Source organism: Dermacentor albipictus, chromosome 7 (genome assembly GCF_038994185.2).
Source record: "Dermacentor albipictus isolate Rhodes 1998 colony chromosome 7, USDA_Dalb.pri_finalv2, whole genome shotgun sequence".
Classification (NCBI taxonomy): domain Eukaryota; kingdom Metazoa; phylum Arthropoda; class Arachnida; order Ixodida; family Ixodidae; genus Dermacentor; species Dermacentor albipictus.
In genome coordinates this window covers 74,974,313-74,999,776 of record NC_091827.1, presented here as the reverse complement: position 1 = coordinate 74,999,776, position 25,464 = coordinate 74,974,313, and the positions used below count along the sequence as shown (strand labels likewise).

At 49.2% G+C, this 25,464-nt stretch overlaps 1 protein-coding gene across 1 annotated transcript in view; it reads right to left on the bottom strand.

Moving 5' to 3' along the window:
* The window catches only part of LOC135899100 (scoloptoxin SSD14-like), a 113,820-nt gene that overhangs the window by 58,213 nt on the left and 30,143 nt on the right, over nucleotides 1–25,464 (bottom strand). The window contains exons 7-8 of the mRNA XM_065428378.1: nucleotides 21,956–22,106; nucleotides 1,315–1,395 (exon numbers count right to left, since the gene is read on the bottom strand). Of these exons, the coding sequence (XP_065284450.1) occupies nucleotides 1,315–1,395; nucleotides 21,956–22,106 (232 nt within the window). The remainder of the gene's footprint in view (nucleotides 1–1,314; nucleotides 1,396–21,955; nucleotides 22,107–25,464) is intronic.

Here is a 25,464-nt window from a genome sequence, read left to right as displayed (position 1 = left end):
TAGCGTCACGTAACACGTGATCTCAGGAGATCGGCACGTGGCTAACAAACCCTCACATGCTACCTGATAACATCAAGGCTGCCAGGTTCGACACGCTCGCAATGAGTAAACGAAAGAACAAAGGAAACCAAGGGGCTTCATTTTGTCAATAATTACCCTATATATGTATATGTATGCAAGCAAGATTGAAGGGGTTCACGCCGAACCCCCCCTTTTTTAAACCGAACCCTTTAAAAAAAAAGACGAATGGTATGGCGTATGTTTTTACTGACGTTTCTACTGTGTATGTCCCCAGAAATGAATTTCGCCACGATATTGACTTCTAAATTGTCTTTCGTGACTGCTTTACCTTCTTAACAACAGAAAAAAATTTAGGTAAGGCAATGAATAACTATCTCCAAAACTTGATTTCACAGTGTTCCAGCCATTCGCCGAGAAAAAAAAATAACATTAGGGACATTAACAGCTTTTTGAAGCAAAAAGGTAATGTCCAGAAATCAAGGCACAACATAAGAAAACGTCTTAGAGTGGAAAGCTGAGCGAACTGGTATACATTAATAATGGGAACAGCGCTAACAACACGACGCCAGGTTAGTCGTGGAAGCAGCACACATGAGCTAAAAAGCACCTTGTGCATTAGAACAGCCTTCGATAGCGCTTTCTCAGAAGTAATTAACGTACCCAGATAGCTCGATACTGTAACAGGTGCCCTGTATACACGTGGCCCGGTTTTGCGTTCCTCGATTGACCATGTGATCGCTTGTGTCACTTATATACCTGATGTGTGTTTCAGTCAACGTAGTTGTGAGTCAGCTCTCGTCCTGTACCCTTTCACACCATCCTCGTCTTGTGCTCCGCTAATTGACGCTGAGAAAACGTCGCCTTAGCTCCTCGCAACGGACTTTTGCTTTAACGGCCGCCTCAGCTGACATATGAGGTCCTTCTCTGAAATGTGCATAAACCGTTTTGCAAGGTGAATAATGCGCTCGATTTCATTTCAGCAAAACATTTGATCAGGTGCACTTTGGTTTAGAATGCCCACATTTGTCCACGAATGTGGCCACTAGAAGCGACAGGGTTAAGGCAGTAGCCAATTTTATTATGCACCACAGCAGTTCCAAACTACACGTGCGGTAGGAGAAGCCGTATTGGAAATTTCTCTAATGAGTATAACCGCCACCAAACCCTTCGTCCCTAGGATTTGACAGCGATAGCTATCAAAAGTTTGTTTCATGCAACTTTTGCATCGTCTGTATCAGCTGGCGTCCTGACTGCCCGCCAGAAAAAGTTGCCAAGAAAATGAAATCCTCATACCTGGGGTTGAAGAGCAAATCTATGCCTTGTGCTAAGGCTTCCGAACCTTCATCTTCGTTCTGCTTCAACTTATGCGAGAGCCTGCAATACGGAAATAAAAAAAAATTATCAAGAGAAATGCTAAAGGTGCAAGAAAGCAGTATATTATCAATGCAAAACTGATCTGCACTTTTCCTTTTCCAATATATCGCCCAGGGCAAGGGATGAAGTAATATTTTGATTTGCTGTATCAATTTTAAGCACGTGCACAATTATTTATGGTGCTTACCTAGGGTCATGTCAATATTCGAAACTCTCCAACAGCGAATCAACTATTGCCCCATAAGATTCAATCTTCAAATCAGATTTGTCTATCTGTAAATAGGACTAGTCTTCAAATTGATTTTCAACATCTTATATCAGCAAAACTACGCGTCCAATCGTGAATTCTGAAACAACATACCATAATATACATCACAGCGACTACAGTAGACACAGAACAGAAGAAGAGCGAAGCACGCAACATCGTCCAGGGTGCAATACTATTCTAGTTACAGGGCAACCTTTCGCATTCACCAGCGTTTCGTGAGAGATCAAATTAAGTTCTAGAATTCTTTCATTGCCCCAGTTAGGCTTTAATGTGGAACACTTCGTAACGTGTAATGTATTGACAGAAACTTGCGCATTTTGTGAATATACTACGCTATGAAGATCTTTTATTTCACATGTGAGAACGCCACTACGTTATTCTAAAAACATAACAGCAAACGATATTCGAATCGATTAGCTTTTTGCACTATTCAATTCTCATTCGATTCGGTTTGAAAACTTGCTATTCGAACACCCGTAAGCTTTATATCGCCATCGAACGCTACGCTATGAGAGACGTTGCAATATATAATTCCGTGATAGTTTCTACTACCTGGGTTTTTAATGTTCCCCTAGATCTATATATTAGAAATATTACTAATTCATTTATTTATTCAGCTTTATTTTTGAATTTTTCTATTGTATTTACCTAATGCTCATCCCCATGTGGAATGCCTTCGCGAGTGTGTGACCATAGCGGAACACTAACCTTCTGCTCTGAACGTGAGAAATGCCACCGACAGACCTGCGCAGCTAAAGACCGTAGATGAATGATCACTGTAGAAAATCTCTCAGTGGACTTGTCAGATACTGCGCAAGCAACTTGGGCAGTTGCTCATCTGGACTTCATGCAACGAATGATTGAGTGACCAACTGACTGGAACCATGGCTCAGTGTGTCGTTGAGGATGACGCAGTGTCCCTCAAGTAAGACCTTATGCAGCTGCCTAATTGGTGAATCGGATTAGAGCGAAATAATTTTTTTAGTAAGTAATGTAGTTGTAGCTATGCTAGATTAGATAAGTCATTTATTGCGAAAGAATCTTAGTAGCTCCAAATAATATTGATTAGGGTTTATCATCAACATCAGCCTGGTTACGCCCACTGCAGAGCAAAGGCCACACCGATACTTCTCCAACTACTCCGGTCACGTGCTAATTGCGGCCGTGTTGTCCCTGGAAACTTCTTGATCTCATCCGTCAACCTAACTCTCTGCCGTCCCATGCTATGCTTCCATTCTCTTGCAATCCAGTCCGTAACCCTTAATGACCACCGGTTATTTTCGCTCCTCATTACATGCCCTGCCACTGCCCGTTCTTTTTCTTGATTTCAACTAATATTTCATTAACTCCCGTGTGTTCCCTCGCCCAATCTGCTCATTTCTTATGCTTTAGCGTTACACCCATAATTCTTCTTTCCATAGCTCGTTGCGCCGTCCTAAATTTAGGTAGAACCCTTTTCGTAAGCCTCCAGGATCCTGCCGCGTACGTGAGTACTGGTAAGACACAGCTGTTATACACTTTTCTCTTCAGGGATAATGGCAGCCTGTTGTACATGACCTGAGAATGCCTGCCAAATGCCCCCTAGCCCATTCTTATTCTTCTGATTATTTCAGTCTCATGATCCGGATGCGCGGTCACTACCTGTCCGAAGTAGATGTATTCCCTGGCCAATTCCAGTGCCTGGCTACCTACCATAAACATCTGTTCTCTTCCAAGACTGTTAAACATTAGTTTTCTGAAGATTAATTTTTAGACCCACTCTTCTGCTTTGCCTGTCCAGGTCCGTGAGCATGCATTGAAATTGGTCCCCTATGTTACTAAGCAAGGCAATATCATCAACCAATCGCAAGTTACTAGGATATTCACCATTAACTCTTATCCCCAATTCTTCCCAATCCAGGTGTGTGAATACCTCCTGTAAACAGGCTGTGAATAGCATTGGAAAGATTGTATCTGCCTGCCTGACGCCCTTCCTTATTGGGATTTTGTTGCTTTCTTTATGGAGGACTACAGAGGCTGTATAGCCAGTGTAGATATCTCAGTATATTTACATTCGGCTCCTCTACATCCTGATTCCGTAATGCCTGCATGACTACTGAGGTTTCGACTGACTCAAACGTTTTCTCATAATCAATGAGAGCTATATATAAGGGTTGTTTATATTCCGCACACTTCTCTATCACCTGATTGACAGTGTGAACATGGTCTATTGTTGAGTAGCTTTTAAGAAATCCTGCCTGGTTCTTTGGTTGACAGAAGTCTAAGGGGTTTCTGATTCTGTTTGCGATTACCTTAGTAAATAATTTGGAGACAACGGACAGTAAGCTGATCGGTCTATAATTTTTCAAGTCTTTGGTGTCGTCTTTTTTATGGATTATGATTATGTCGCCATTCTTGCAAGATTCCGGTACGCTCGAGGTCATGAGGAATTACGTATACAGGATGGCCAGTTTTGCTAGCACAATGTGCCGCCATCCTTCAACAAATCTGCTGTTACCTGATCCTCCCCAGCTTCCTTACCCTTTTGCATAGCTCCAAAGGTTTTCTTTACTTCTTTCGACGTTACTTGTGGGATGTCAAATTCCTCGAGACTACTCCCTCTTCCAGTATCTTCGTGGGTGCCACTGGTACTATATAAATCTCTATAGAACTCCTCAGCCACTTGAATTACCTTATCCATAATAGTAATAATATTACTGGGTTTGTCCCTTAACGCATACAACTAAGTCTTGCCTATTCCTAGTTTCTCCATCACTGCTTTTAGCCTTCCTCCGTTCCTGAGAGCATGTTCAATTCTATCCATATTATACTTCCTTACGTCAGCTGTCTTACCTTTTTGATTAACTTGGAATATTCTGCATGTTCTATTCTAGCTGCAGGCTTAGAGTATTTCCTACATTGGCGTTTCTTACTCAGAGCTTTCGTCTCCTGCAGTAGCTTACTGATATCCTGTCAAACGAAGTTACCACCGACTTCTATGGCACACTTCTTAATGATGCCCATAAGATTCTCGTTCATTGCTTCAACACACACACAAAAGCAAAGCAAAGTCTTCCACAAAGAACATTGCTTTTGGCATTATCACACCATCGTCTAACAGTGTCCTAATGATAGACCGACGTTATAGTCCAGCAAATCACCTAATTTGATATACCTAAACTCGCGTATAACGAGCTATAAATGCCTCTTGTACCTTCTCCAAAATCAGACATGAGGCCCTGTAGTGGATTCGTCGAAATATATTTGTTTGGCTCTAATGCCTGTTTCAAGGGGTCCAGGTTTACTCCCTACATAAATCATATTTCCCACTCATAATCTCAGACGTCGAGCTCATCCCCCCTCCCCCACCTACGGTACTACGACCAATCGCTGCGATGGGCGCGGCGAGCGGTGAGCACAGAGGGCTGGAGATTCTTCGAAATTTTGCCAACAGATATTTTGCGCTTCGTTCTGGCTATGGAAGTTGTTGGAAAATGTATGTATTGTAGAAAAAAGAAATTAATAAAGCTAACTAATCGTGCCGAGCGGTCAATTGCGCAAGACGTACGTTTCATGAGCACCGAAACCGTGCACAACGCTGATCAAAATTCGCAGTTGCAATTCGCTTATGTTGGTTCTATGCATTTGGTGACAGGCTACGTTGCTAAACAACATTTTTCTCACCTTGTTTTAAGTTGCCGATAGAAAGCCCGTTCATGTGTCTTGCAGTTATGCACACGCTCGGCGACTTTTAACTACTACGAGGAGTCACTCACAATGCAACACACCCTTCTTATGTCGCCCCAATGTTGTGGTTTATTTCGTGCCTGCTACTAGCAATATACATAAACACCACAGTTGTAGGGCGTTATTCATTCACGGTGTTATCCATTACGAATAGGTTTCACACGTGCGGAGCAATTCAAAGAATTTGCGGCTGCAGTCACATGCTGTAACGAAGGGACATGATATGACAGGGTAATACGTAGTATCCAACGCCTCAACGTCGCGCAAAACGCATGGCCAATAATTTCATGTCTGCCTGCGTACGCCTGTGCCTGCCTCCTTTCACACCTTTTTCCCTTGTGAGATCAGAGTCCCCATTTCAAGATTTTGTTATTTCCGCTGCGAGACACCATTGCTTATCAAGCTCACAAAGCGAACCTGTAAACTATGTATTGCAATAAATTCTCGACAATGGCGTATTTAACACTACAACTGGGGATAAACTTCATCGTCAATTTCCTTTAGAAGCGGTAAAACACTATTAGCATCAAGTAAACAATTTGATATTATTTTTCAGATGCATCATTCTTCCGTACAGAGAAACCAATCACCCACGAATATCTTACAGACATTGTATCCTTACTGAACCTGCACTACCCTCACTATAAAATGCCATTCCTCCTTGTAGTTACTACAATGATTTTAAAACATATCACCGTATAGTAAACAACTACTATTTTACCATCGTCATCCCCGTGCTTGCTTGTTTTTCTCTCTTTCTCTGACTATTCTAAAACACTTGCGAAAATGTGACACTTTGTAAACATTCGAACATATCATTAAGCTATGCACTAAGTAAATTGGTAGAAATTGGTAGGAAAATTGTTAGGAAAAGAATTATGACAGAACGCAATCCCGCAATTTTATGACAAATCGTATTCCTAAAGTCCCATTTTTTTAACACCTGTAGTGCTAATTCAAAGACTCGTGGATCCGGGTGCATGCTGCATACTCCGTTATTGCGCAACGTTGCTTTGGCCTTCGCTTGCCAAGATCTGCCGTGAAGATGGTGGCATGCCTACGACCATATGACGCTGACGCAGTGATGATGCCATAGGGAAGAAAGGATGATATCGCTGGAATGGTAAATGCGCGTAAGGAGGACTGCGTGAAAGTAAAAACATGTCGATTCTCAAATTGTGACGATGGCATAACGGCGACATTGTGACAAAGACGACAAAAAGACAAGGAGGTGCCGCGACACTTTGACAACTGTCTCACGACAACCGGACGAAGATACGAGAATGAGGACGATGGCACAATCACAACAACATGGCGACGCGACGGTTTGACAAGGGATGCATGATAGCGTCTGTCTGACGAATTAGCAATGAACACGATGATGTCACAACGGCAGCATCACGATTTCATGACGGCAGCCCATGATTACTATAGAATGACGAACGAGAAATGAAGTGCATGGATGCTAAAAGCTGGTGTGAGGACGACGTGATGACAACGGGATGACTATTCTTACGTCTCAAAAAGCCGATGAGCATTCCTTGGGTCCTTCTAAAGAGGCAGCAATTTCATTAACACATGCCCAGACGGCGAAAGGCCCAACGTAGACTCTGATGGGAAAACAAAGCAGCTCACTTCGAGGCGAGCAGAACTGACACCCTCCGTGGAAGCGGTAACTACAGCGAAGACCACTCTACCTGACCCTGGTAGCTGACCGTCACAGAGAGTCTACTAATTGATTAAGAGGGCCACCGTCTAGGACTACCGTGAGAACTGCGTCAACTTTTTCTTTCCAAATCGCCCCACGGTTGCGACGTATGTGCGGCGATAGTGCAACAAAGGGCGCGGAGTATGGCAAGATGGTGTAACGTCATCAGTCAAATATTTCGAACCATTCGACGACTGTGATTGGCCGAGACACAGTCATCACATTCCCAGGTCTAGTCAACTAGGGTAATAAACTGCTTTAATGGAGGAGAACTTTCATGCAATGGTGTGTCCTGACGTCTACTGAAGTGTATCCTGAAGTGTCCTGATGTGTGCTCAGACATAAAGTAAGCTAAGACATTTCAAATGTTCCTCGACGGAGCAGGCTTCTGTACCTGGATTCAGTGTGTATAATGTAAAATAAACAATTTATCTTTCACTCCTACTTCAGGACGTACTGAGCCCTGCGCCTGGAAGACTCCTGGCTTAAACGCTATCCCGAGTCCGACAGTTTACTTACGTGATGACGATAATGAAACGACAGCTCGACGGTGATGGCACAATGACAAGAGTATAAGGACGTATGCATGAGGATGACTGTATGATGACTATGCAATGGCGACGATGACAAGACAAAGACATGATGACAATAGCACAATGACATGATGACCTGCATGGCATCAATGGTTGGACTGCAACGGTATGGCAAGTGTTGGAGGATGAAGATTGAGTGACTGTGATGGCACGTCGACGACGGCATTACTACGAATGTCAGATAGAGGCGTGATATCGACTGAGATACGATGACGGCCTAAGAAGGGCAGCATCGTCCCGATTGAACGGAAACATTAGGATTACAATACACAAAAGAGGAAAGGTTGATGTAGATCGAATGATGAAGGCGGATGGCAATGATGTCACAGCGACAATAGGGTGACGTTACTCATGTGATGACACTGATAAAATAACAGCTTGACGACGACGTCATGACGACAGCTGTGTGAAACCTGTGGCCTTATGGCGATAGCATGAAGAAAGTCAGATGACAAAGCTTGAATAACTCGATGCAGTGGTCCTGACGGCATCAAGACTTCAAACACAAGCTCAGTTAGCCAAGCTATTTGGACTACTTGATTGCAGAAGAAGGAATGACGACGACAGCATAACAAGAGCGAGACCAGAAAGCCTGAATGACCACGATTGAATGAGGAAGAAGGTAATACTTTGGCGGTGTGACAACGAATGCATGACCACTGTATGATGGAGATGGCCAGAAGTCTACGGCATCAGGAGTACAGATGACAAAGCTGAAATTATGGTGTTGCAATGACCACCATCGCATCGCATCCACGAGCCTATAGCTGTTGGCTAGAGCTACCAGAAAACTTGGGCTACTGGCTCGGGGTAGATGGTGTGACAATGACGGCATGATGTGTAAAATCAAGAGGCTGCAATGTCGATAATGGGATGACCACAATAGCTTATCAACCAGGAGCACATACCTCTAGAGCAGTCTCAGCAGGATGGCAACTTCGCCGATCCATCGACGTCATTCCTCGTTATTCCTTGTGTCATAATCATAATGTCCTCATTCAATTGTGATAATGCCGTGGTTGTCATACCATCATCGCCATTGTGTCATCGTCGCATGGACGCAATCATGCATTCGCTTTTATACTGTCGTCTACATGTCATTGCAGTCGTGCCATCGTCGTCATTTTCGCCTCCTCATACGGTTGTGTCATAGAGTTATAGATCATTGTCGCCATGCCGTCCTCCTTACGCGCATTTGTCGTTCCATCGATGTCATTCTTTCTTCAAAATCCCTTCGTGAGTGCGCCAACGTCGTAAACTACTCGTTATGCTTCCATGCTCATGGGTGACTTTGACAAGTGCAGCAAGCATGTGACGCCCCCTCAGCCATAATGTTCGTTCACCCGCCAGGCTCGGTGGCCTGCTAAGCTTGGCAGGCAACATTTGTCAAGGCACTGCAATAAAAACCGACCAGCTCGGCGGTCAGTCATCTTTCAGCACCACCACACTGCAGAGCGTCGGGCTAACGGAGGGTGCCTCGAGCCCTCCCTTGTTCATGAACCCGGGTGGATCGTGACACTGGTGACGAGTACCCACGGATCGTCCCATGCCACCGCGAGCGGCGAAACACCGCCGCCCGTTGCTGCCTTCATGCCGCTGTACGGAATACTCGAGCCGTTCGAAGGAGATCGGTCCGCCTGGCCAATTTACGCAGTAAATTGGGCAGTAATTTACGCAATAAATGTAGGGCAGCAAATGGAATATAATAGGGCTCAGTGAAGTTAGGAGGCCAAAAGAATCATATACAGTGTTAAAAAGCGGTCACGTCCTGTGCTACCGAGGCTTAGCGGAGAGACGAGAACTAGCAGTCGGATTCCTGATTAATAAGAATATAGCTGGTAACATACAAGAATTCTATAGCATTACCGACAGGGTGGCAGGTCTTGCTGTAAAACTTAATAACAGGTACAAAATGAAGATTCTACAGGTCCACGCCCCTACATCCAGTCATGATGACCAGGAAGTCGAAAGCTTCTATGACGACATGGAATCGGAGATGGGTAGAGTGAAAACTAAATACACTCTACTAATGGGTGACTTTAATGCCAAGGTAGGCAAGAAAACGGCTGGAGACAAGGCAGTGGGGGAATATGACATAGGCACTAGAAATAGCAGCGGAGAGTTATTAGTAGAGTTTGCGGAACAGAATAATATTAAGATAATGAACACCTTCTTCCGCAAGCGGGATAGCCGAAAAAGGACGTGGAGTCTCGCCCTAGTCTTCTAGTGGAGTCTCGCCCTAGTCTTCTAGTCTCGCCCGAACGGCGAGACTAGAAATGAAATAGACTTCATACTCTGCGGCTTCCAGACGACGACGACGAACGTGCCAGTAGGCGGCGAAGACCAGCTCCCGCTTCTGAAAATGATTTCGGTGATTTAATTTGAGCCCAGTTCGACTATTTTAGTGCCAACGGACTCTTTAAGTTGTGGCGATCCCGCAGACACCCGACTCTTGAAGGTGGGTGGCCTTGTTGCGATTTCATCGGCCTTTTCCGTCCAGGCTACGCCGCTGCGACGTTAACCCTTGCCGCGCTTGTGTTAGCGCGGCGAAGTGCTGCTGCGGCGCCAGCTCTTCTCGTCAGTGTCTGCCGTGATGGAATGCGAAGTGGAAGGGGAGCTTCTGACTCCCGAGGAATTTTCCAAGGATCTCGGATGGCAAACAGTTGCTGCCAGGCGCTCCGGAGCCAAATCAGCGCCCGTCGAGCGAGTTGGTGCCATTTCTACCGGCGCTAAGCCAAATGACAACGCGACAGCAAAGGGTCACCGAGACCGCAGCAGCGCTAAAGCCAAAATTATTCGGGGTGGAAGGATGCCTCCGTTGCCCAAAATAGACGCGAAGATCATCGTCAGGCCGAAGGGAGGTCTGAACATCAGCAAGGTGGGGGCGACAGTTGTGGCCGAGGCCATATGGAACGCAGTCGGTTTCGACCAGGCGAAGCGGGACTCGGACACGATGTGCCGAATTTCCAACAAAATATCATGGTCATCAGCACCCCCAGCAGAGAAAAGGCGACCCTCTACGTCAGGGTCGAGTGCATCGCTGTTGGCGGCCAGCAGCACGAGGTGAATGCGTACGAGGCAGCGCTCAACTCTACGTGCAAAGGCGTCATCCGCGGCATCGCACCGAGTGAAGGCCCGGAGAAGCTCGATCGCAAGATTGTCAACTTGAAGAACCCACTGGCCTTGGGAGCCAAACGAATCAAGAGCACGGGCACCGTGGTTGTGGTCTTCGGCGGCTACAAGGTGCCAAACTACGTGTCGTACGGTGGCACACTTGTCAGGTGTGCATTATATAGGAAGCAAGTGGAGGTGTGCTACGCCTGTGGCCGCCTCGGGCATCGAGCGGACGTCTGCCCCTCGCCGGACGAAACTATGTGCAGGGGATGCGGCATCGCCAACCCGGACGAACAACACATGTGCGACCCCAAATGCAGGCTGTGCGGAGGCCGACACTTCACCGCTGCCAAGGAATGCAAGCAGAGGTACCAGACGCCGTACCTCGTCAGACGCAGGCGCGGGGACCGATCACGAGCCAATAGAAGCAAGTCTCCGGCCCTCGCCATGGGCGAGCGACAACTCCCGGCCGCCGCCGGTCGCTCCGCGGCTCGCGGGAGCTCTAGATCCAGGAGCCCCTCTCCGCCTTCCGGACGCCGTTCCAGGTCCAGGGGAAGATCCCGGTCCAGGGGCAGATCTATGTACAGGGGCAGATCCGGAAGCCACTCCAGGAGCCGCTCTGTCTCGAGGGCCAGGTATGGGTCCAGTGCCGGCCAGCAGAGGAAGAGAAAGTCGACGCTATCGTGGGCAGATATGGTTGCTGGCGGCGCCCACGCGAGATCCTACCGGGGCCCACGCGACCCGCTTCCAGAGCAATCCAGGGACGCCGAGGTAGCGCGCCTTATGAAGGAAAACGCGGACTTAAAAGAAATGATCAGATAGATGGCTAGTGAAATGACAGAGATTAAGAAATTGGTAATCAGTCAAAGTGCTACATCCAACGCGTCGGCACCGACCGCCACAGAAGCACCAGTTCCGGTCTGCGACTCGGCCGGCGCCGCCAAGCGTAGGGCAGTTTCCAGTAAGGACGATTCAGACTCGCAAACTTATGAGATCAAAGGCATGCTGGCTACGCTCACTAAGAGTGTGCAGCAGTTACAACAAGGCTTAGCACAGGTGCAAGTCGCCCTTGATGACCCGAGGAGAGGCCTAGGCGCGCTGGCCGATCGCATGGACGCCCTCGAGCGTCTGGTGATCCCGAATAATAATACCTCCGTAACTCCGATGCAGGTTGTTGTTCCGAACGCGTCGGGGACTCAGATCAGGGCTACGAGCACATCGGCTCGTCAGAGTGGGGGGAACTTCTTGCGTGCACCTGTGCTTACAGCGGGTACCCCGGACACTTTATCTAATCATGGATAGTTCCAAAGAGGAGTTCAAAATTTGGCAATGGAACTGCAGGGGGTACTCCAATAAGAGGGCTCCTTTGCAGCAATATTTAACATCGCTACCTAACAAACCACAAGTAATAGCATTACAGGAAACCCTCGTCTCTGCCGCATCCCTCTCTGGTTATCGTGCCGTCTCCGTGCAGGGCGAAGGTCGGGGAGTGTGCACGTTAATTGACAGGAGGCTTACACACTTGTCTCACGACCTGAAGCTGGCGAGTTGCAAGGTCGAATACGTCATGGCGGAGGTTCTGCTCAACACGAGACAACGCAACCAGCGAAGAAACAGCGTGTTTATTCTCAACATCTACAGCAATCCTAGGCACTCGCAACAGCAGTTCAAAACGACACTCAAGAAGTCCGTCGACCTGGCCGGCACCCATCCCTTGGTCGTCGTCGGAGATTTCAACGCACCGTACGGCGTGTGGGGCTACGTCTACGACACGAGCAAGGGCCGGGGTCTGTGGCAGAACGCCAACGAAATGGACCTCACGCTCATCACGGACAATGCGTTCCCCACCCGAATCGTCAACTGGGTGAGCCGGGACACCACCCCTGATCTGGCGTTCGTGAAGAACGTCGAGGGAGCCGAGTGGAGCAACACCACAATAAATTTTGGTAGCGACCATTATGTGCTCGAGACCCACTTCGAAGTCACCCGAAGTAAATCCAGGGAATTCACTGTCACGGACTGGGACCTTTTTCGCAAGCTCCGCGGCAACGACAGCGCACCCGTCCCCAAAGACCTGGAAGATTGGTGCGAGCGAATCAAGAGCGACGCCGAGTCATCCACTAAGAAGATCGTCAGCGACCTGGAGGTAGAAAAGATGGACAGTAGGCTGGCCCATCTGATCGAGGCCAAGCAGGCGCTGCTTCTAAGATGGAAGGGACAAAGGTTTAACCGAAGATTGAGGAAAAAGATCTCCGAGCTTAACAAGGCCATCGAAGATCACTGTCGGACCCTCGGCAAGCAGCAATGGGATGAGGTCTGTGACTCGGTAGACGGGCAGATGCGTAACGGCAAGTCCTGGGGCATGCTTAAACATCTCCTCGACGAGGGCAGCACCAGATCCAGTCAGAGACACACGCTCGCCAGAGCCCTGCACGAAGCTACCACATCCTGTTCCGGGGACGAGCTGGTTGCCAAGCTCATGGTGAAATACCTTCCCATAAAGCGTGGAAACGAGGAAGACCGGTTTCCTGACTACCTCGGCCCAAGCCGTCCGGAATTGGACGAAGACTTTACCGTGGGGGAAATTAGGCAAGCCATTTTCGCGCTCAAGGGGAAGTGTGCGCCAGGTGCCGACAGAATCACCAACAAGATGCTGCGGAACCTTTACGACGGTTCGATCGCATACCTCACCGAGAAGATCAACGAAACCTGGAAAAACGGCAGCGTCCCAGAGCAATGGAAGACCGCCAACGTCGTCCTGATCCCCAAACCCGGCAAGGCTCCAAACGTGGACAACCTCCGACCGATCTCTCTCACCTCCTGCGTTGGGAAAGTGGCGGAGCATGTCGTCCTCAACAGATTACACAGATATCTTGAAGAGAACAACATCTATACTCACAACATGATTGGCTTTCGTGCCGGCCTCTCGTCGCAGGACGCCATGAAGATGATCAAACATCAAATCATCGACGGCAGTACCAGAGACACCAGGGCCCTGCTCGGACTCGACCTCCAGAAAGCCTTTGACAACGTTCTCCACGAATACATTCTGGCCTCCGTGGCAGACCTCGAGCTGGGCCCCAGACTATATAACTACGTCCGTTCGTTCCTGACGGGGAGGAAAGCGAAGCTGCGGATCGGCGACTTTGTCTCCGACGAGGTGCTCCTCGGCCCACGGGGCACGCCGCAAGGCTCGGTCATTTCTCCTGCACTCTTCAACATCTGCATGATCGGCCTCTCGAGGAATCTGGCCCAAGTTGAAGGTATCAAACACACCATCTACGCAGACGACATCACCATCTGGTGCACCGGCGGTAGCGAAGGGCAAGTGGAAAGCGCCATGCAAGAGGCGGTAGACGTCACGGAGCAGTACCTGCTACCCACCGGACTCAGATGCTCCCCGACCAAATCTGAGCTTCTCCTTTATAGAAAAGAAAAAGGGCGCAGACCCAACGGATGGAAACCGGTCTCGGAAAGTGACATTCACCTGTTCACTCGGAGCGGTGACCCGATACCCAGGGTCGACACCATCAGAGTCCTGGGTATGTTTATAGAATCACGCGGCGGCAACGGCACTGCGTTACGCAAGATAATTGCGAAAACCGACAATGCTTTTCGCCTTGTACGAAGGGTCACGAACAGATATCATGGCCTCAAGGAGGACAACCTGCTTCGGCTCATCAACGCCTTTGTGCTGTGTCACTTCACCTACACGGTGGCCATGCACAACTGGCTCAGAGCCGAGCGGGAAAAGCTTAATGCCCTCATTAGAAAATTCTTCAAGAGAGCCCTCGGGCTGCCCGTCAGAACGCATACAGAGGACCTCCTTCGGCTCGGCATACACAACACCATGGAGGAGATAGCCGAGGCTCAGGAACGGGCCCAGCTAACTCGGCTGTCCACCACGCCGGCCGGCAGGCGTATCCTCGAGGAGATCGGACTCGCACCAACCAAGAACTTGGCTGAAGACACCCAAATCGCCAGAGAAATAGGGGAGAAGATCGTGGTCGCCCCTTTGCCCCGCAATGTTCATCCCGTTCACAACGCAGGTCGTCGCAAGGCAAGATCATTGAATATGCTAAAGCAAGTAAACAGGGACAAAATCGCAGCAAGCTTCGTGGACGCAGTTGCATACCGAGACGGCAAGGCTTTTGCGGTTTCCGTCGTTGACACGCTGGGCAAAGTTATCAACTGTGCTTCCGTCCGGACGACGAACCCAGAGGTGGCCGAGCAAGTGGCTATTGCACTCGCCATGCAAGACGGTCGGAGAGACAGGGTGTATAGCGATTCGAAAGCCGCCATCAGGGCATTCCAGAAAGGCCGGGTAGCCCGGCAGGTAGTTCAAATTCTGAAAGGCGCCAAACACGGCAACACCTCCATGCACTCGATCCTTTGGTTCCCTGCACACGTCGGGGCGATTGAGGGGGTTCCTCTGAACCTCAACGAGTCTGCCCACGAGGCTGCGCGTGGCTTTACCGACCGCGCTGCCCTCGGGTCGGGCGACTCTCTCCCCGGACACCGAGACGCTCCTCTCACACACAATGAAATAACTAAATTCTTCTACTTAGAGAGAAGGGTTTTCCCCCCGCCTCACTCCAAGTTAAGCAGGCCGCAGGCGGTCACACTAAGACTTCTACAAACGAACTCGTACCCAAATCCGGCGTCCCTTAATAGCATATATCCAGAGATTTATACGAATTGTTCTTGCGTGGCCTGTGGTGAGGTAGCTACGTTGCCTCATATGCTCTGGGAGTGCGAGTCGCTGGGCCCGAAGTTCACCAAGGAAGAGTGGGACGCCCTCCTGCGAAGTCCCGTCTTTGAGGATCAAATCCTGGCCGTTCAGCGCGCCCGCGATCGGGCCGGCAGACTAGATCTGTCAGTCCCGTCGTGGGATTAGCCAGGTGCGCGTTTTATCGCGCTTTGCTGGACCAAATAAAAGTTTATTCACTCACTCACTCACTCATACTCTGCGCTAACCCTGGCATCATACAAGATGAGGACGTGCTCGGCAAGGTGCGCTGCAGTGACCACAGCATGGTAAGAACTCGAATCACCCTAGACCTGAGGAGGGAACGGAAGAAACTGGTACATAAGAAGCCGATTAGTGAGTTAGCGGCAAGAGGCAAACTAGAGGACTTCCAGATCAAGCTACAGAACAGGTATTCGGCTTTAACTCAGGAAGAGGACCTTAGTGTTGAAGCAATGAACGACAATCTTGTGGGCATCATTAAGGAGTGTGCAATGGAAGTCGGTGGTAACTCCGTTAAGCAGGATACCAGCAAACTGTCGCAGGAGACGAAAGATCTGATCAAGAAACGCCAATGTATGAAAGCTTCTAACCCTACAGCTAGAATAGAACAGGCAGAACTTTCGAAGTTAATCAGCAAGCGTAAGACAGCTGACACAAGGAAGTATAATGTGGATAGAATTGAACATGCTCTCAGGAATGGAGGAAGCCTAAAAACGGTGAAGAAGAAACTAGGAATTGGCAAGAATCAGATGTATGCGTTAAGAGACAAAGCCGGCAATATCATTACTAATATGGATGAGATAGTTCAAGCGGCTGAGGAGTTCTATAGGGATTTATACAGTACCAGTGGCACCAACGACGACAATGGAAGAGAAAATAGTCTAGAGGAATTCGAAATACCAAAGGTAACGCCGGAAGAAGTAAAGAAAGCCTTGGGAGATATGCAAAGGAGGAAGGCAGCTGGCGAAGATCAGGTAACGGCAGATTTGTTGATGGATCGTGGATAGATTGTTCTAGAGAAACTGGCCACCCTGTATACGCAATGCCTCATGACCTCGAGTGTACCGGAATCTTGGAAGAACGCTGACATAATCCTAATCCATAAGAAAGGCGACGCCAAAGACTTGACAAATTATAGACCGATCAGCTTGCTGTCAGTTGCCTACAAACTATTTACTAAGGTAATAGCTAATAGAATTAGGAACACCTTAGATTTCTGTCAAGAAAAGGACCAGGCAGGATTCCGTAAAGGCTATTCAACAATAGATCATATTCACACTATCAATCAGGTGATAGAGAAATGTGCGGAATATAACAAACCTGTATATACCGCTTTCATTGATTACGAGAAAGCGTTTCATTCTGTCGAAACCTCAGCAGTCATGGAGGCATTACGGAATCAGGGTGTAGACGAGCCGTATGTAAAAATAGTGAAAGATATCTATAGCGGCTCCACAGCCACCGTAGTCCTCCATGAAGCAAGCAACAAAACCCCAATAAAGAAAGGCGTCAGGCAGGGAGATACGATCTCTGCAATGCCATTCAAAGCGCGTTTACAGGAGGTATTCAAAGACCTGGATTGGGAAGAATCGGGGATAAAAGTTAATAGAGAATACCTTAGTAACTTGCGATTCGCTGATGATATTGCCTTTCTTAGTAACTCAGGGGACCAATTGCAATGCATGCTCACTGACCTGGAGAGGCAAAGCAGAAGAGTGGGTCTAAAAATTAATCTGCAGGAAACTAAAGTAATGTTTAACAGTCTCGGAAGAGAACAGCAATTTACAATAGGCAGTGAGGCACTGGAAGTCGTAAGAGAATACATCTACTTAGGGCAGGTAGTGAGGGCGGACCCGGATCATGAGACGGAAATAATCAGAAGAATAAGAATCGGCTGGGGTGCGTTGGGCAGGCATTCTCAGATCATGAACAGCAGGTTGCCATTATCCCTGAAGAGAAAAGTACATAATAGCTGTGTCTTAGCAGTACTCACCTACGGGGCAGAAACCTGGGGGCTTACGAAAAGGGTTCTACTCAAATTGAGGACGACGCAACGAGGTATGGAAAGAAGAATGATAGGTGTGACGTTAAGGGATAAGAAAAGAGCAGATTGGGTGAGGGAACAAACGTGAGTAAATGACATCTTAGCTGAAATCAAGAAAAAGAAATGGGCATGGGCAGGACATGTAATGAGGAGGGAAGGTAACCGATGGTCATTAAGGGTTACGGACTGTATCCCAAGGGAAGGGAAGCGTAGCAGGGGGCGGCAGAAAGTTAGGTGGGTGGATGAGATTAAGAAGTTTGCAGGGACGGCATGGCCTCAAGTAGTAAATGACCGGGGTTGTTGGAGAAGTATGGGAGAGGCCTTTGCCCTGCACTGGGTGCACCCAGGCTGATGATGATGATGATGAAGAAGAAGAAGAAGTCCACGTGTCCTTCCGGGTAAATGATACACCCGAGGCGAAACAGCGGGATATTTTCCTGGCCAGCTGCGGGACCCAGGTCTTCAGCGCCTTGCTCGACCTTCTCAAGCCAGCCACGCCGCACATTACGACGCTGGGTGAGCTGCTCGCCATACTGCGCTCGCATTTCAAGCCAACACCGTCCACACTAATGGAGCGTTTCCGCTTCAACAACCGGAGCCGCCAGGAAGGAGACCCTGGGGAAGTTCGTTGCTGCGCTGCGAAGGTTAGCGAGTGCTTGTGTTATCGGGAACCAGCTGGACTCGCTGCTCAAGGAGCGTTCCGTCTGCGGAATCAACAACACCGCCATGCAGACGCGACTCCTGGAGCTTCCCGAGCCCTCGCTGGATGACGCCGTGAAGGCAGCGCTGACAATAGAAGCTTCCGCCAAGGACACCGGTGAGATTAACCGTGCGACTGGCTCAGCGTCGGCGGACGTGGCGGTCAACGAGTTGGCGACAAAGAGCAGTACCTGTGGTCGCTGTGGTGGTGCCCGCTTCCTCTCGCAGTGCCAATTCTCTCAAGCACAATGCTTTACGTGCGGGAAAACTGCGCACCTCGCATGTGTATGCCGCAGGGGGAGGACGAACAGCAAACAGCAGCAGCAGCCTGATTCAAGCCCAGGTAACACACAAGCCCACAGCCAGGGTAGACGTCGCAAGGGTATGCGGCGGGGGCGTGTGGCAGCAGGCTCAAGTTCTTCCGTGGCCAGGCTCTACGTCGTGGCCGAGAACACGCTGATTTTCGACATGTGGCACACAGGCTTTGTACCATCGCCTATGCCTCCGTACATGCTGACCGACGAAATCTGCGGGCACCCCATTTCCATGGAGCTGGACACAGAGTCCAGCGTGTCAGTAACGGCCGGGAAACTCTTGTTAGTGGCTCTTGTTAGTGGGAAACATGTCATTTCCCAGGCAGGCCTAGTCCCGGTTCCCCGCAAAGTTGATGCTGTGCTCAAGGCACCTAAGCACCAGAACAAGAACGATCTCCAGAGCTACCTCGGCTTTATCAACTTCTGCAGGAGTTTTCGGCCGAACCTGCCGCAGCATCTACAGCCGCTCCATCCTCTGCTTCGAGATGCTCAACAATGGGTCTGGAAGAAAGGGCAGGACCGCGCCTTCCAGCACAGCAAGGAGCTAATCACCAAGGCTCCAGTGCTGGTGCAGTTCGATCCTGCCAAGCCGGTCATCCTTACTGTAGATGCGTCGCCGTACAGTGTGGTAGCTGTCCTGGAAAACCGGGACAAATATGGCCAGGAACGCCCTGTGCCATTTGCTTCTCGACGGCTTCATGCTGTAGAGCAACGTTACAGCCAGCTGGAGAAGGAATGTTTGGCCTTCATGTTCGGTGTCGAACGCTTCCACCTGTATGTCTGGCGCCGGAATTTCGAGGCGGTCATCGACCACAAGCCGCTGTTGGGGCTGCTGGGGCCTGACAAGGCAGTTCCTGTGCAGGCATCACCTCGAGTGGTAGGCTGCACCTTGAGGCTGGCAGCGTACAGTTACCAGCTGGTTTACCGTCCGGGAAAGGACCTCGGACCTGCTGATGCCCTGAGCCTCCTGCCCCTGCCAGAGCTGCCTGACACTTTGCCAGAACCTGCTCAAGTGTTCATGCTGGAACATGCGTACCCGGAGGTGCTCTCCAGACCTGCGGTATCTCAAGCGACCAGCCGGGAACTAGTCCTGTCTCAGGTGGTCAAGGCGGTGTCCCGGGGAGACAAATCGGTGCTGCTGGCCATGGTGCAGCGACACTGAGCTGAGCTTGCAACAGGGCTCCCTACTGTGGGGTTCTAGGGTGGTGATCCCACAAAGTCTCCAGTCCAGGGTCCTGCAGTTGCTGCATGCGGGTCATGCTGGCGTTGAAAAGACCAGGCTGGTGGCGCGGTCCCATGTTTACTGGCCTGGCCTGGATCAGGACATCGCTCACTTGGTGCAGAGCTGCCAAATCTGCCAGGAGCATCAGCGAGCCTCGAGTCATGTGGAAATCACCCCCTGACCGTTCCTACAGGGACCCTCGTCCCGCCTACACGTGAATTTTGGGGGACCCTTCAAGGGCCATTACTTCCTGGTGGTTGGTGGACGCCTTCTCGAAGTGGGTGGAGGTTCTACTTGTCACCACTCCATCAGCAGCCGCGTCTTCGGCGCCCAGGGGTTGCCAGATCTCACCGTGTCCGACAATGGTCCTGCTTTCGCCAGCACAAAGTGTCTGGCCTGCCTGACGAAGAACAGAATCCGCCGGACGATGGTTCCGCCGTATCACCCTGCTTCAAATGGAGCAGCCGAGCGGGTGGTGCAAACCAACAAAGACAAGCTCAAGAAGAGCCAGACTAGGGATTTCAGGACGCAGATTGCACATATACTGTGTCAGTATCGGACCACGCCTCACGATGTCACTGGCCGTGCCCCCTGTGAACTCCTGCTGGGTGGAATGGTCAAGACGCCCTTGGACATCTTGCATCTGGACTTCCGATCAACAGTGCTCTTGAAGCAGCTGATGCAAAAGCTGGCTGCTAAGGGTGCCATCCCGGGCCTTTTCCAGGGTTGGGAGCTCCAGTTCTCGCCAGGAACATCCGTCCTGGCCCACCCTGGTCTGCCAGACAGTTGGTGTCTCCTGCCAGCGCTTCATCACTGCTCGTCCGCGTGCCAGATGGTGGGTGACATGTGGCGCAGACACGCCGACCATGTCAGGCCTCGCCTCGGGACCTGGCCAGCACCCTCGACTGCCACTTCTGAGTTCCAGCCCGCAGGAGGAATAGCGGCAGCACCAGTCGCTTCCAGCGGAGCACCACCCACCTCGGAGGGGGCAACCGTAGCCAGTGGTGTGGCACCAGTTAGACCAGTGTCCAGTCCGGCACCACTCAGAAGGCCGACCACTATGGACCCTCCTGATGGAGTGAGGCTGGATCAGGCAACACCCGGCGTTGCCACACGCGACCCGTCAACACCGCTGCCCAGGCGGAGTACTCGACGGCGGAGGCCACCGGACCGTTACTCGCCTGGATAGCAGGCACCGTCGACCCAGCTAGGGTGGAGGCAGAGCCTCGTATTTTCAACGTGTACGTTTCTTTCTTTTATTTAACAAACAACTCGGGGTAAGGGGGTGTAGCAAGCATGTGACGCCCCCTCAGGTATAATGTTCGTTCGCCCGTCAGGCTCGGTGGCCTGCCAAGCTCGGCAGGCAAGATTGGTCATGGTACTGCAATAAACACCGACGAGCACAGCTGCTCGGCGGTCGGTCATCGTTCATCACCACCACGCTTCGCCGCCACCACCAGCCGAGTTCCATAGCAAAGTATGACGATATCAGAATATGTAGCATATAGCCGTATCTATGAGTGTCAGAATCACAACAACAAGTGCTAATAAACAGGACATCGGGAATATGGCCCGTGACTAAATTGCTCGACTGCTATTTGTATTATCATCGACACTCATCCTGAGATTAATTCTTCCGTCATATTTTTTCTATCAGTCCCACATACATGTCCTGAGTGCTTTTGTTAATTGTGTTTTCTACTGTTTATAAAAACAAAAGGTTTTCCCGCTTTCCACATTGTTGCAAGTGCTTCATAGCAGTTAGAGAGAGAGAGATAAATAAGCGCAGGCACGGGTGTTCATGACGAAGTCGCTTTTACAGCGAAAATATTTTTTGGGCTACGATTCTGTACATTTGTGTTCTGCATTTGCAAAAAGCGTGGGCGATCCTGGAGATGGTGCAACACCAGGCCGTCCCACTGCGAAGGTGAAGCAGGTTTGAAGCCCTACGCGAACTTGCAAAGTTCTATACCTTCCTTCCAAATGGAACCTTTATCAGATAATAAGCTTATAAAACAGTTACTATGCTTTGACTCGAGTCTGCCATGTCTAAATCCTCACCACCCTGTCTTCGAGTCGCATGCCTATTTTTTTTGGGGGGGGGGGGACCAGCGGCACTTACTTGAGCGATGTCCACGGAATCACTGGGAGGAGTAACACACCGCTGGATGGAAAAGGTGGAGTATAAAATGTGTAGTCAAAAAATTCTCTCTTCACTGGCTGAGACCAGGTAGGTTTGTAGTTTTTGAAGTCGTCCTTGGTCAACACAGCATCTGCAAAACAAACCAGCACATGTTAATGTCTTTTTTTTATATTGTAGGTTGCAGATAGAGCGGGTGTAGACTGCGGAGGCTGCCCTCGCTTAAGGTGCACTTCTGTCTGTTTTGATGTCTACTGCTTCAAGTTCTCTAGCCAACTCCGACGAGACCTGATTTCGGCAAAATGATGATAAATTAGTAGTGTACAACGCTAAAGCAATCTTGGCGAAGCTTTAACAGTGGCAATTTCATGGATGTTTCATCATCATCAGCCTGGTTACGCCCACTGCAGGGCAAAGACCTCTCCCATACTTCTCCAACTACCACTGTCATGTACTAACTGTGGCCATGTTGTCCCTGCAAACTTCTCAATCTCAACGGCCCACCTAGCTTTCTGCTGCCCCCTGATACGCTTCCCTCCCCTTGGAATTCATTCCGTAACCTTTAATGACCATCGGTTACCTTCCCCCTCATTATATGTCCTGCCCATGCCCATTTCTTTTTCTTGATTTCAACTACGATGTCATTCATTCGCGTTTGTTCCCTCACCCAATCTGCTCTTTTCTTATCCCTTAACGTTACACCCATCATTCTTCTTTCCATAGCTCGTTGCGTCGTCCTCAATTTAAGCAGAACCCCTTTCGTAAGCCTCCAGGTATCTGCCCCATACGTGGGTACTGGTAAGACACAGCTGTTATACACGTTTCTTTTTAGGGATAGTGGCAACCTGCTGTTCATGATTTGAGAATGCCTGCCAAACGCACCCCAGCCCATTCTTATTCTTCTGGTTATTTCAGTCTCATGATCCGGATCCGTGGTCACTACCTGCCCTAACTAGATGTATTCCCTTACCACTTCCAGTGCCTTGCTACCTGTCGTAAACTGGCGTTCTCTTCCAAGACTGCTGAATTTTACTTTAGTTTTATGCAGATTAATTTTGAGACCCACCATTATGCTTTGCTTGCCTAGGTCAGTGAGCATGCATTTCAATTGGTCCCCTGAATTACTAAGCAAGTTATTGCAAGTTACTAAGGTATTCTTTATTAGCTCTTATCCCCAATTTTTCCCAACCCAGGCCTTTGAATACCTGCTGTAAACACGCTGTGAATAGCATTGGAGAGATGGTATCTCCCTGTCTGACTCCTTTCTTTATTGAGATTTTGTTGCTTTCTTTATGGAGGATTATGGTGGCTGTGGAGCCACTATAGATATCTTTCACTATTTTTACATATGGCTCTTCTACACCCTGATTCAGTAATGCCTCCATGACTGCTGAGGTTTCGACTGAATCAAACGCTTTTTCGTGATCAATTAAAGCTATATATAAGGGCTGGTTACATTCCGCACATTTCTCTATCACCTGATTGATAGTGTGAATATGGTCTATTATTGAGTAGCTCTTTACGGAATCCCGCCTGGTCCTTTGGTTGACAGAAGTCTAAAGTGTTTCTGATTCTATTTGCGATTACCTTAGTAAATACTTTGAAGGCAACGGACAGTAAGCTGATAGGTCTATAATTTTAGAGTGCAGCTCTTTGGCGTCCGTTCCTGGGTTTCGCGTCGTCGTCGGCGTTGTCGGCCTCGTAACCAGCTCCGCCCCCCTTCGCTGGAGTGGGAGACGAAGGACGCAAGCCGCGAATGGCGGAGACCAATGAGAGCGGCCCCTTCAGTGACGTGCGCGCGCGATGCTGGTGTCATGCGGACCCTCCTTACGGCTCGATGCGCACTCGTGTCTGGTCTCAGCCGATCCGCTCGTTTCGTACTATCGTCTGCTCGCGCCAAAGCTCTCGCCCGCGCCTGTTTGGTTCTGTTGGGTCGGTCTCGTTCGCGCTTGTTTTGGTTGTTATTGTGTGAGATTGTTTCTTAATCTGATTGTATGCGCTATGCGAATTGTATAGTACTTTCTGGAAGCCATGCGGCACCAGCGATCACACTGGAACCTTTGACGAGTCATGTATAAACGCCGGCTCGCTTGATCCGCAGATCAAATTTTCGACCATTACCGACTCTGCTACATGTGTCTCTCAAATTCTTTGCTTCAAAATATCGCGAAATGGAAACACGTATAGAGCTGCGCTCAAATTTCGCATTAGGGAGTATCGTAATCGTCGGATAATTTTTTTCAAGTCTTTGGTGTTCCCTCTCTTATGGATTAGGATTATCTTAGCATTCTTCCAAGATTCCGGTACGCTCGAGGTGATGAGGCATTGTGTATATAGGGTGGCCAGCCTTTCTAGAACGATGTTCCCACCATCCTTCAAAATATCTGCTGTTACCTGATCCTCCCCAGCTGCCTTCCCCCTTTGCATAGCTCCCAAGGCGTCCTTTACTTCTTCCGGCATTACTTGTGGGATTTCAAATTCCTCTAGACTATTACCAGCCTTTAAATAGCATTGAAGCAGATGACGCATGCACCCGGTGGCCAGGACACGTGACATCAAACCCGACAGATGTTCCACATCCTGCCGCGGGTGAAGTCCAATAGGTCATGCAGAGAAGATGCGCCGCTTTTTATGGTTGAAGTTGCTGCTTTGAAAGCGTCACGTTAAGCGGGACTTTTTTTCCGGATGCGTGATCTCTTATTTCAAACTGAAAAGTCCCCACGGAGTTTGCTCTTCACCTACTTTCCCTAGCCCAATAGCCACATTACGCGATACAAATTTGGTTGGAGTTGCAGATTTAGTGAATATACTAATTGTGCGTTTTTTTGTCGCCCTTCAGGTTAGCAAAGCCGCTACTTCATGATTCCTTGCGCTGAGCTTTAAGACTGAAAGAATGAAACAACACAAGAGGCATAGACTAAGCGCCAAATACCACCTCTTTAATCTTGTCAGCGAACACGTCTCGTCGTGTTTTTATCTTTCTGCGTTAAAACTCTCCGCAATGCAATCGCGGACGTGCGCAGCAATCCCCGTTCACAGCTTTACTAAATGCTGATACAGCTGGAGACCGCAGCGAAAATATGGACAACTGACGAGCTTTCTGAGTGATTTACACTAAGAGATTCTTTTTTCGAAGACATTTTGGTTTCTTATCACAGGAGAGGCATGTAAGTGTCATATTATTATGACGCAGGAGGCAGCGACGAGCTATTAGAACACACCGACATCTTTTTGGTATTCTCGCGCATATTGCCATTATACATTAATGCACTTGAAAGTGGATGAAAAAACTACTTGCCGCAAGTGGGGAACGATCCCGCGTCTTCGCATTTCGCGTGCGACGCTCCACCAACTCAGCTACCTCGGCGCCGTCTTCCCATTCATTTCCTGGGGTATGATGCGTTACTATTACATCTAACCTTGAGAGTGTTCGCCAGCGCCACCACACACAAACGTTGGAGGCGGATGTGGAACATCGTCCCTGCCGCAGG